Source organism: Cryptotermes secundus, unplaced genomic scaffold, assembly GCF_002891405.2.
Source record: "Cryptotermes secundus unplaced genomic scaffold, Csec_1.0 scaffold545, whole genome shotgun sequence".
NCBI classification, from domain to species: Eukaryota; Metazoa; Arthropoda; class Insecta; order Blattodea; family Kalotermitidae; genus Cryptotermes; species Cryptotermes secundus.
In genome coordinates, this window is record NW_019737089.1 from 306329 (window position 1) to 319622 (window position 13294).

The 13294-nt window shown below is 40.1% G+C and overlaps 1 protein-coding gene across 5 annotated transcripts in view; it reads right to left on the reverse strand.

Annotated features, from left to right (window-relative positions):
• Positions 1-6192: 6192 nt before the first annotated feature.
• The window catches only part of LOC111870109 (E3 ubiquitin-protein ligase RNF220), a 347188-nt gene continuing 340086 nt past the window's right edge, over positions 6193-13294 (reverse strand). For all 5 annotated transcript variants that reach the window (XM_023862128.1, XM_023862130.2, XM_023862129.2 and 2 more), the window contains 2 exons: positions 11261-11335; positions 6193-6650 (listed from right to left, as the gene is read on the reverse strand). In XM_023862128.1, the coding sequence (XP_023717896.1) occupies positions 6579-6650; positions 11261-11335 (147 nt within the window). In that variant the 3' untranslated portion in view covers positions 6193-6578. The remainder of the gene's footprint in view (positions 6651-11260; positions 11336-13294) is intronic.

Genomic DNA, 13294 nt, shown 5'->3' on the forward strand with positions numbered 1-13294 from the left:
AGTCATTGTTAGATGACTTATTGAGAGCAGCTACGTCCACCTTAACCCAGTGAGTGAAGCTGCGTCCACTTTAACATAATTCTGTGAGTGGAGTGAGGTGAGTGAGGAGGGACTGCGGTTACAGAGAAGTTATGTCACATTAATCAATTAATTTCGCATTAAATGGTTTTCAGAAAGCCATTCTGAGTTCGAGGTTTGCAAATTTCACGTAATTGTTCATTAAAGTAATATTAGCATTTAAGGGGGCGCTGTATCTTTTCCTGCATTCCAAAACGTCTATAAGCCGTAGACTACACATAATTATGTATCTGTTCGTAATTACAAGAATAATGGACATATTTCACTACTTTCTCCGTAAGGGTTCCTGGCTCGTAAATTTTAAACTCTGGATATAAAATAACTGTATGTAATTGAAATTAAAACATTCCACCAGGTTTCGCCAAAGAAAACGAGCCTTACTGCCGTTTCCTACATTTGAAATTTATTGGAAGTTAAATCCATATACTTACTCTCAAATTAGAGGCTGAGGTGCTACTCTGTGCAGTCTCCCTCTGAAGGCAAGGAATAAAATAATATAATTTCATAGACAAATATAAAAGTTTCAAACCAAGAAGGGTACGCCATGCACGTGGCAGGCACTTCGTTCACATGACAACAGCATACTGCTTACATCCTGCATTGATACCCCTTTATCCAGGACGTCCGTAATGTCCCTGTGCACATTATAAACTGCATGTACCTGGTACCGAGCAGGTTAGCCTGACGGTATCACTTGTGTGTTCGGGAGGTGGCCGGTTGGAATATCGGCCGGCACAGCGCCTGTCTTAAGGTTCTTCGTGGTTCTTTTTTTTTTCAGTCCTCTCGGTCAAATTCCGGAATACTGCCTAAAACTGGAACATGACCGCTTTTTTCCACATCATCACTTACAAGGTATGTTAACAAAGTAATTAGATTAGTTTTGTACAGAATCATTTATTCAGTTATTCGTCTAAATCCTAATTCCTAATTCGTCTAATTCCTTCCGAATAACGTCCCTCCAATGCGATACGCTTGGCCCAGCGAATTTTCCATGCCCCATAGCAGGATAGGAGGTCAGCTTCTGTTAGGGTCTTCATGGCGTCGGTTATAGGCTTCAGAACGCTGTCAAGTGTTTCAAAATTATAGCCCTTGACTCTCGATTTTAATTTTGGGGAAAAGTACAAAGCTGGAGAACAAGGGGCCTGTGGAAGCAGAGGAATGCGCCTTTTCGCCAGAAATTCACGAACTGACAATGTAAAGGCTTCAATCGTCTGTAATTTCCATTCGAACTCGCATCACCCTCGATCTCAGGACTTCAAGATAATATTTTTGATTCGTTGTGACACCAGGCGGTACCAGTTCCTTATGAACTACTCCGCGAGAATGGAAAAAAAAAAATGATGACAACTGTCTTGAGGTCTGATTAGCTCACGTGAACTTTCTTCTGTCTTCGAGACTGAGGCGTGTGCCATTCCTCGCTTTGCCTCTTGCTTCAGGGCCGTATTAGAAAAAAACAACTTTCGTCACCTGTTAAGAATCGAGTAAGAAAATCTGGTTCAGTTTCGAGCCGTTCAATCATTTCTGCCGATACTTCGTTTCGACCCACTTTTTGATCGTCGTTCAAATTTCTTGGAGCAACCTTTGCAAGCATTTTTCTCATATTCAAACCTTGTGTAACAGTTTGGTTGACCGTACATCATTGGCGATCACTCGAACTGTCAAACGTCGATGTTGACGTACAAAAGCCCTGACAGGGTCGACGTTTGTGCTCGTTGTCACGGGGGGGGGGGGGGGGGNGATCGCCGTTCATCTTCTACTGTTTCTCGCCCATTTACAAGGCCTTTGTGTCACCGAAACGCTCCAGCACGTGAGAGAGAAGCATTACCAAACGTTTTCTGAATCTTTTCATAGGTGCCGGTAGCGTACCCTCAGTTTGACTCAAAACTTGATTGCATGACGTTGTTGGTGATTATTTTTGTGACTCCGTAACAACACATACATTTACATGAATCACAACAGAACCACATGCATACATGCCAGCAAGTTGAAACTTGGATTAAAGGTAGAGGAGGGATGTAGCTATAATCTCGGAACGGTCTTGGAGCTGCAGTGCTCCCAGTTCTCGCACTATAAAATTAATCTCATTACTCTGTTAACACACTATTCATTATTCATTAATCATCTCATCATTCGACGCTACAGACTACAGTACGAGCTACTGACAGCGTCGTCACAAACAAATTAAAATGAAGGTCATGTACGAGTATTTAATGAACAGGACACTCACTGAAATAAATACAACGTACAAATTACTTTGACATATGGGCATAATCTAAAAGCCTTCTGTGAAAGCTCGTAATTTTCTAAGTATTCATATTAATGTAAGAGTACAATTATTTTTCTCGTGCATAAACGTTACACTTTGCATCGACGCTATAAATGTACACAGGAACTTTACGGGCACTCTCTATTCATTTCAAAATACGTTCCTTGTATGGTTTGAACACCCTCTCTACACATTCGAATACTTTCCTGAGTTACTGATGTTTCCTTACAAATCTTCTGAACTTCTATGACGTCGAACGTGGCATCATGGCGATGAGTTCAGTACCTGAACACTGTGACATTCCACTGATGCATTCATTCAACAGACACAAATTTTTGAATAAACAATTTTCCATCCTGGACCAACTTAAGAGAAAAACACAACATATCCCAATTATGATGATGTGTTTATTGTTGAACTGGTAGTATAATTTAAAATAATAAGGTCAGGCAGTATACACTCGGAATCTCAAGAAGGGATATGTGCAAGATTTTCCACATTTAAGGCGAAGGACCCAAATATCACCCACGCTTATAACATTACACACACTCGCCAAAGAAATGTTGTTCTCAAAACATACTGCATAAACTGACGGAGCACCTTTGTACGTAACGTGTTCAGCAAAACTATGAGAGATGTTTTTGTGTTCAGTCTTACTGAAAGTATCTGGAGATGACGTAGCAAACAATATGCCGCGACACCACTACAAAGCTAAGATCCTTCCAGTTATTTAAACCGTAACCTTCGTGGCTTGTGAGGCACGTAACAAAAAATCTTTTCATGCTTGTTTGATTTGGTGACATTCTGGGGAAGACGCCATGTGAAATTCATAGTGTTTCTAATATCACCTAGAGGTGGTACATACGCGCCTTCCTTTACTGCACGTAACGGCATAAAGCGCGATGAAACGAGCTGCAAGTCTAGTACGGACGGAGGAAGTAACGCACAACGAACATGCGCAAAGGATTATACTAAGAAGGATGCATATATCCCTGATGGTTATTTGCACCCGTTTACAGTGGCACCTAAAAGCAGGAATATCTGAGTCAGAGTGGGCATCCATTGCTCCAACGGCTCAGCAGTCACGTTTTCTGCGCAACAGAGGTGACATTTTCAAGACAACGGCCATGTAAACGTTTATTCTCACAGCAACAGAAGGAACGTTTTCATGACAATGGAGGGATTAATTGTTCGATTCGGTGTTCCCTAGTCGGTACGCCAAGCGGTTATGAAAAAGTTTAGAACTGTACACAAAAGACAGATGAAGTACAGAAGTAAAAAGAGAGTTCAAATGTCAGAACTGAAGCCAACAGTTACAAGCAGAGTTAGCTCAAGCGCTTAGTCGCTGGCTTCCCACCGAGGCGACCAGGGTTCGATCCCGGGTCTGGTCAAGTGGGATTTGTGGTGGATAAAGTGGCGCTGGGACGGGTTCTCTCCGAGTACTTCAGTTTCCCCTGCCAATCTTCATTCCACCAAATTCTCCATCATCATAATAACCCGGGGCAGGCTACAATAGGCCAATCAGTGGCCGCCGTGCCGAGTGGACCCAGTTTGACTCCCCCCCCCCCACTAAGATAATTTAATTTATTTTTTTTAAGAATTGAAGGCAGAGCCCAGAAGTGAAGTATGAGAGATCACAGAAAGTGTGTGAACTTCAATAATTGAGTGTAAATGCGTGGTGACGTCCAATAAAGCCAACGATCAGATCTAAGAAATCAAAATTATTTGTCTGGGAACCATGGACACGTGACAATATAAACGATATTTGAACCATTACTTCTTTACGAACACACTGGTAAGCGATATTTGGAAGCCTTTAAAGAAACGACAAATTTAGTTTATTTTGACGAATCAAAGCTTAAGGTCCAAAACATCAAAATGTTAAAACTGTGATGTAGAAATATTTCAGACAGGTTGTTCCTCTGTATTACATCTCGAATTTTATATCTGGGATCGAATCTTATGTGGGCGATATCTGGGCCCTCTACCTCATACGAATCTTGATTTTCTGTAAAGTAACACATTTCCCAAATTCACAACATTCTGTTGCGAAACCAACTCCGGTATCAATAACTGTTTGCATTAAAGTGCAAGCTTCCAGAATGCTGGCGACATTACGTATTAACTGAAGTAATTAATTTTCAGTATGAGATCAGCGTCACACACAAAAAAAAAACGATATTAATTTCGCTATTGTTTCATTATCGGTCCTTCTTCTAAAACAATACTGTTCGTCCTTTTTTTTCTTTTTAAACAGAAATACAATAAAGAGATCTCGGTAGGGAATAAAGAGCAAGAATTTATGTTTCTCTACATTATTTTAAAAGTCATTTCACAGATTATGTATATTTTCGTACATAGTCCATATTCTGTGATATCGTTCATATTAACGATACTTCGAAACAGAATCCAAACAGTGGAGTAACACAGATATTATCCATAAAAGTGAAACTTGTTTACACGAGTCATTGAGCGAGAAGACTAGAAGTCCATCGGAACTGAAGCACACGACACGCTGGATGTTCCAGCATGAAGAGAAGTCTAGTCACTTCACTGCCATTCGAACAGTCTTCCTGACGGACCTACTTACAAAATCACGTGCTTGAATCTAATACTGCGAGTGTTACGAATAACACGAGTGTTCACTTCATCGGTCTGTCACTCTTCACGACACTGTCTAGGTCAAAACACCCTTCTGAAGCAATGTTTTGTGTGAGCTTATCTTAGACCAGCCGATATTACGCTCAATAATCCACTGACGATATTTCTGGAGAGAATGGAAAACGTCATCAAGTCAGTTGCAACATATGCACTCTGTAGTCAGCAATGAATTCTCTTCTCGTGTTCCGATTCACTACATAAATACAACCTTCCACAACAAACACTTTGTTTCCTGCATGTAAGCCGTGTGCCAGCAGCGGTATATTTTAAAATTTACATACTCTAAACAAAGCAACATAAAATAGCTATAATTTTCATTTCGTGCGTCCTGTTGTGTTATTATATACAATTTCTTTATTACAGTCCATCACAACACAACGATATAAAGGTCACGGCTAAAATTAGCTTGGCTACATGTTTCGGCTATTAAAGCCATCATCAGGCAAACACAAGATTACCATATTCACACACTACTGAACTGGAATTACGATGGTAAAGCTGGACACTTGATAATACATTATAAAATGCATGGTATAGAAAACTATTAAAACGAAAGTTGTGACGTAATGATGTGATATTCTATATCATCAAGTCAGGTTGTTGCAATTTGGTTATATTCCGCGGACATAATGGTATATTCAGACTTGTATACATGCAATAAACTGCTTGGAGGCCCGTGGGATAGATGTAGTATAGTTTTGACGTTAATTGTTTAGCTGGTGCCTCATCTTACAATGTATTTGTCCGTTTTGTAGGGAATGTAGATTGCAACTGTACTTCATTGTACTATTATGCCATGTATTCTATAATGTATTATCAAGTGTCCAGCTTTACCATCGCGATTGCAGTTCAGTAGTGTGTGAATATGGTAGTCTTGTGTTTTTCTGATGATGGCTTTAATAGCCGAAACATGTAGCCAAGCTAATTGTAGCCATGACCTTTATAATGTTGTCTTGTGACTGGCTGTAACAAAGAAATTGTATAAAATAACTACCGTATTTACGCATGTATAGGCCGCACATTTTTTGCCAAAAATTCAAGAGGAAAACTGGGGTGCGGCTTATATTCGAATTATTCGAAATCACACTTCATTTAAAAAAAATTATATTCGGAATATTTCGGAATAATTTCTACTCCTGAAATAATATTCCAAGAAAATTATTTTTTCTATAATTTCTGTCTGAAAATTGTGCTGCGGCCTATACATGCGTAAATACGGTACTTGTCATAGTACCATGTCCGGAACAGTACACAGATGCAGAATCTCCAGTTCACATCAAACAATGGGTCCTCTCTTGTAGTGACACACATGCAGTGAGTTCTCCAACAGCGTAGCAGTGAAGCGAACGTATGGGGCCTGACTTGACGGAAGGGGCGCCGACTTCTCCGCCGGAGTACTGTAGTCATGAGAGGGAGGCTAGATAAGGGTCGTGTCACTGTTACTCCTCAGTATGCAGTGCATCTGTGCTGCTTGGATGATAACTGAATCCAGGCTATTACAGCAGACAGCGGTGTTGAACCTAAACTTCCCGGTCAACTTCAAGTCGCTTGATCAGCCCATTTCTTCTTGGCGTCACATATAAATCCTCCGCAGATCCGACGGGGATGTTATCATGTTGCACTGTGGGCACAGCTTCTTTGCTCCCTGTAAACAAAATCGCAAGTCTTTTTGGTGGAATAAGCCTCACGTCGCGGGATTCACATAAGTCAGTGGTCCTCAGTCATGCTGAACGTAAAGGCAAATCTGTTTCAAATGAAATTACTGGAAGATAAACGTCCCGTGTTACTATGGCAAGACCACAGGGCCATGGAAGTTATATCAAATCTGAGAGTTCTAACTATTTTGTGGCGAGCAAATGTCGTGCCACGGAAAGCTGTAGGTTTTCCCTACGTTCGGAGCCGGCATGGTTCGTCAGTGTAGTGACCAAGCTTTGGGCTTGGCGTCCAGACGCCGTCATCAGACCGTCTCTGGAGCCCATCCAATCTCCTGTGCAATGGGAATCGAGGTCTCTTCCCCCAGGGAAAAGCGGCAGGGGGTTGAAACGGACCACTCAACCCCCATCTAGTACCGAGGCCACAAATACGTGGCGTTATACCTCCACTAGCGTATACACGTGGTGCGTGGGGTAAATTTTACCTTCAGCTCACGTCATTATATTTTTTTAAAGAAAAATATATGAACATGAACCGAACTTCAAAACTGTTGCCATTTACTGAGGACCAATGATTGGCACTAAGTAATAAGTAGTATAAGTGTATAAAACCATGCAGTTGATGTAACTTGCACCACGACTTTCATCATACGACAGATATTTTTGTACGAAAGTGTCTCCTTTAACTTTCGATAACTTAAGAGTTTTGCATGATCTGTAACATGCGAATAATTTCTATTATTTGACATGCTATATAAATATTATGACTTTATGCACCTACATAAAAGTAAAAAAAAAAAGGGCTCCCATTCATGAATCCCATTTTTGTATGGCCTTATACACTAAATTATACAATACAAATGTTTAAACTTCAGCTGAATACCACAGCCAATTAAATATTTTAATGCAGCTTCAGTAACATAAGATGACCAAACATGGAATGGAAGAAGAGACAATACTTGTTTTGGGTGGTGAAAGGGGGGTGTACCCTTTGTCCAGCGAACATGTTACAACGAAAGAATGTTGAAGAACGATCCTGAACTCTAGTATTAACAATATTCAATGGCCGTGCATCGCGTTTTCTTCCTCCCTCGTCCATTGCCGTGACTACACGAAATGTCCAACGCTGCATTTGCGCATCTGCAACGCTCCAAACAGATATTATCCCTGCTTGTCACATTTGATTCGGGCTAGGGCGTGCGGTGAAGTCGCCGCTAGAGCACACAGTACCAGAGGAACTGTATGGTGTTGCTTGGCGCTTGCAAAATGCAGTCAATCACACGGTGAATCTAATGGTTGCTCCCATTACTATTTGCAAGTAGCCATCACGTTTGTGCTCATCATGCCTGTAATATGTGTGTGAAACTTGCCACTGATGATCGGCCCCGTTTTCAGTGTCTTAACAGTCGTGAGCTTGTCCACTGTGTTCTGTCTTCCACACAATTATTTTACGTGCAGCATTCCATCTTGAGGCGCATCAGCTGACGCTAGGATAGGATAAATTTAACTCCGAACAGCATTGCACCTTCAACAACTACCGGATTTTGGAATAGTTCCACTTTGTATTCCATTCCATCTTCGAGCACAACAGTCGACTCTGGCCGGAATGGTCTTAATGCAACTACACCGCTTTGTATAGAATCCTATTTTCAGGCACAGTTGACTTTGGAACACCGGTAGTTCAAATACTGTTAGAGCACTTCCGGTTTTTCCACGTGCGATGCAAAGTGGGCAATAAACTGTTAAGATTTACCAGATGCCTTTATTCCCTCGTTGTCTGTTCTTCCTTACAAATTCATTAAGATTGTAGAATTTGATATCAAACTTTCACACACTGAGCAGCAAAATGTAGGCCCCACAACACTTTGTGGAAATGCTGTTCACTGTCGTGTTTGTACACATTTTCCTATGGCTTCTGTTCTGAAGAAAAGCCAATATTCAAAGGCAAGGTTGTCTCTTTCACGTGAACTGTATAAATATACGTATGTGTGAAATAGCGTTCAGCGCGAATAATTCACCGACCTCCAGTCTGACGTGTAACAAACAGTTATTATAAACGTTATCACTGTTGGAGCGATGTTACTGGAGGACTTTTGCAAGCAGTGCCAATAAAACGTGCTTCATGACAGATCGCTGAAAACTATGATGCTCAAGGAATGTTTCGAAACATATTCAGAAAGACGTGTACTTAACTGGCTGACATTTCGTGGCTATGGAAGCTAAATTATGTGAACCACAGTGCTCTGGACAAAGTACAGTAAACCCATAAACTGGCCTGAAGGCACATTATACATGTATTTGTGTATTCTCCGATTTCTTAACCATAGCTGGCGATGCCAACTGTCTGTTAGAAACATTCCCTTATTTAAGGCATAAGAATTACCCTAAAATGGTAACAAGTAAATAAGTTTCATATTTTCACTCACTGACTCATAACTGATCTTCTTTTGTTATATTTCTTAATAGCTGTAAACGGTTTTGTAGATTTTCGACGTGTAAAGATAATCCAATGTGAGCGTCCAGAACTGCAAGGAAATGCTTTATTCCCAATGCTCCATTGCAAAATTCGTATGAAATAAATGTGCATCCACTATTTCAGTTTGAACTCGTTGTGTTTTAGAGATGATATATGTTTATTGTAAACATTGCTCATTTGCTATGCAATTAATTTCATTTGTCACTGTTTATTCTCCTTGTAAATAACATATGATATCCTCTTTAAAAGGTTGTATAGTAATTACTGCAGTATGTATGGGTTTAAAGGAAAACAGTGCCACTGGCCAAGTGTGTAATGTATTTTCTGTGAGATTCTGTTACAGCTATGTAATTTATTATCATGACAATTCGGATTATACAATTATATTTTTCCTGTAATTGCAACAGTTAAAAGCGTTCAATAAATACAATGTGGTTATATGGCTCCTCATTTGTTGGCTTATGAACGAAAGCTGTGTGCTGTGCGAATCAATTTTATAGCCGAGATTTAATCCCTGCTTAATATGACACATGTGCCCTAGTCTTAAAATCAACATGTAAATCGTTTTGTCTCAGGTTTGCTCCAGCTTGGTTGACAATCCTAATCTCTCTCGTTCGATAACCCTGCATCCAAAAGTACAAATATGACACATGTGAATCATTTATACGCACAAGGTCATAGTATTTGTTCCTACTTCATCTTCCGACGAAATAACATTTGAAGATAAATCATAACACTGTTTTCTACTAATGGGATCACTGAAATATTAAGAAAGCAACGCCTGCAATATGCACTGTACATTAACTGTTCTTGTAGTAGGCATCCACGCACAGACTTACTAAAGGAAGTCCAGATACACAAGTTTTCTGATTTGGTTTTATATATTTTCTGAACGTGGTCTAACAAGAAAATTTCGACTCTGAATACAATGTCTTAGTATCACTGCATCGCATCATGTCACATGAAGAGTTATGCTGCTGACTGCATGATATGTCTTCCATTAACATCTTGTTCTAAGGGTGACATGCAATGGCACACGACTAAACAGTGACACTGGCATTTTAAAAAGAACAGTCACAATAACCACAAACAACAATGCCGGAGGCGTTCTTTAAAACCAGATGCCATGATCAGTTTGCTGCACGCTCATGCTACACAGCACGTATCTTCACCGCTTGTACGAGTACCAGGGAAACTGAACAAGCCCAAATAGTCTCTATACAATCAACTCCATGGAACTCAGTCTCCTTTTTGAGAAGCTGTTAGTTGCTCAGCTAGTCTCCTTTTCGACAACTGATTAAGCGGACACCAAACAGCATCCAGCTTAGTTATCTGATGACAGTGCTGTTTTATGCAACATTCTTAAAAATTCGGCAATCTTCCAGTGCGCTTAAATGCGTAGAAAATAAAACGCTGAAAAATGAACTCAACCGAGGAAACATTTAAATAATGTCTTTTGTGTAAAACGTCGTCATTCTTTTAATTTCACTGCTCGCCCTTCCTTCAACGAGGGCTCAAACTACTATTTCTGAACGCTTCCTGTAACCTAATCTCGTGTTGCGTAATGGGTTCTTGTTTATACCCCTTTGCTACATTCACATAACACATGAGGAATAACTCTCTCTTCTTCCAGAAGACAATGCCATCACATCGAAACGGAATACAGAATCTACATTGTCCTCCCCTGTAGCTTGAAGCAACTCAACATTCACTTCACAATACGTCAAATTACTCTTCCTGACATCAAATGCCTGTTGCGCCTCATATTAATTACACTACATACCTTGACCGATACTTCAGTACTTGATAGCGATTTCTTTCCAGTCCCCTTTGTATGTATTATTGCAATCTCGCGCAGGGAACGTTTGGAATAACAAGGTACACGAAACTTCTTCCAGGTCGTACTTACATCCGAGGAAAGAATGGTTTATGGCCACGTACACGTGGCTCGTAGACGAAAAGAGTAGATGTTCGCAAAACAAGTTCTTACACTAGCGTGTTAATATGAACTTTGGGCCGTATCTTCGCCACACAAAACGTCAGAAAGTCCAAAACAATGTTCCAATGGCAAATTACGTTTGAAGCTGGTACAGATTTAAGTATAAGAAGATGAAGAGTGCACATTACCAGTGTATGCAGCCAGCATTCTTCGCAGTGGACATGCCAACAGCAGACAGAGATCACAGGCTTCTTGTAGCGCTCCTGCACAAACCCCAACAAACAGACACATCCAAATAGGAGCCACAACATAAAAATAAAACAAACTAATTTATTTTCTACATGTGGACGAGGCAATATTTTGGAAGAAATTTATTTCACACTTTCCAGGGTCGTCCATTGTGTGTGTATTGACAGCATCAACTACAACCTAAATGATCATTCAAACAAAACAAGAAAGACAACAATTTTTTTCGGTATCCTCTTTGTCTACCACTCTAAGAAACATCATGTTTTGAATGTATAATTCTTGAAAAGTCTGATACTTTTCTTGGGACTGTGCTCTTCAAAGAGAGCATTTTGTTTTGTGTGTAAAACTGAATTTTACGATCATTCAGGGGTCCAAAGTTTTTTCTTTCTTCTCAGAGCACGAAGACTCATTTACATCAGGGAATGGCGATTTACGGGTCAACGTGACAGGATTTGAGACACAAATGCTCTATTATATTCAGAGGTGAAAATAACGACTGTACCAAAAGTAAGACAGCCATTACCTTTCTCATCAGATGAATGTATCAAAACATGTGCACACATACAGAATTTACATTAAACTCTTTTCTTTAACTACCCAAATCTATCGAACTCGAAAATGATGATCGTCAAAACAGAATGAAGGTTAGAATTACAACTACAGAAATACAATGTCTAATAAATATTTCTGGAAATTATTGGAACAAACTAGCCTCTGTAAAGGTATATCAGTCCGTGTCACTTTCAAACATTTTGATGCTTTGCATTCGGTAGATCCTCAGTTCAAAACTCGGCCCAGAGACCGGCTATCCTGAATGCGAATTTTGGCAGTTCTCTTCAGTCTCTCTAAACAAATTATTGTATAGAACCTCAAATCAAGCCACAGCCGCTTCTATGCATATCCTTTCCAATTCACTATTCACTAAACATTCTATTACTCCACGCTACACAGTCTGAGCTAGAGACAGGCCACAAATAAATAAGTAAATAACACTAAGTGTGGAGGAAAGGAAAGACAGTGGTACAGAACAATAATATCTTCAAACGAAACACATATATTTCTTTCTAGCAAGGAAGACAGATTTTATCTGCTTAATTCAATCCCAATTTAGGTTCAGAATAAATTCAGACGTGAATCAACTCTCGTTAAAAATAATTTAATCTACATAAGCTAGTTTCTATGTAAACTTATTTTTCATGAAATGAACTTCTCATATTCTGAGAATGACGTGACGAACTGTTTGCAAAATCAAAAGACGCCACATTTTCTAAAATAATTTTAAGTAATGCTTCTGACATGCGATTCTAAATCCAGTTCCATTTGTAGCTCCTGTAGAATATCAGGGGAAAAAAAAGTTATACTTCAGCAACAAATAATCAGTTCCCCGTTATACTCGATTAATTAGCATCCGCCGTTCTAGCGTGGTGTTTAACTAATTAAAGACAGGAATAACTTAACCTTATACTTTGCATGGAATTAACTAACTCCACGGAACTGAGTCCTTCTTGAAAAGCGGCCAGTTGCGTAGCTACTCAAGGATTTCCCAGCATTTTATGGCAACCGATGGTTCATTACCGTGTTCACAAGAACCCCCCCCCCCCCACTGGTCCCCATTCTGAGCCAGATCACTTAGCATAGAACTAACCTATGCAATTCACATCTCGACCACAGAGCATGTTTAAAGAAAAGCATAAGAGACAAACTGACAGAAGCAACAAAAGCTGAACATAATTTCGCGTTTTGTTACGAGTCCTGCGAATACTGCAGACACGCTTGATACAATCTGAGACAGACGCAAATTCTTTCACTTCCGCTAAGTGAGGCAATATTACACTAAGATTTACAGTCTTCAGGGGTGCGAGCCGCCTAGTCTCGGAAATTGGTACCGACGATGGGGAAGTGGCCTGCTGCCTGGATCTTCATCGCTCCCTTCCTCCAAACTGGAGGCAGTCGATTCCTCCGGGCTATCAGAC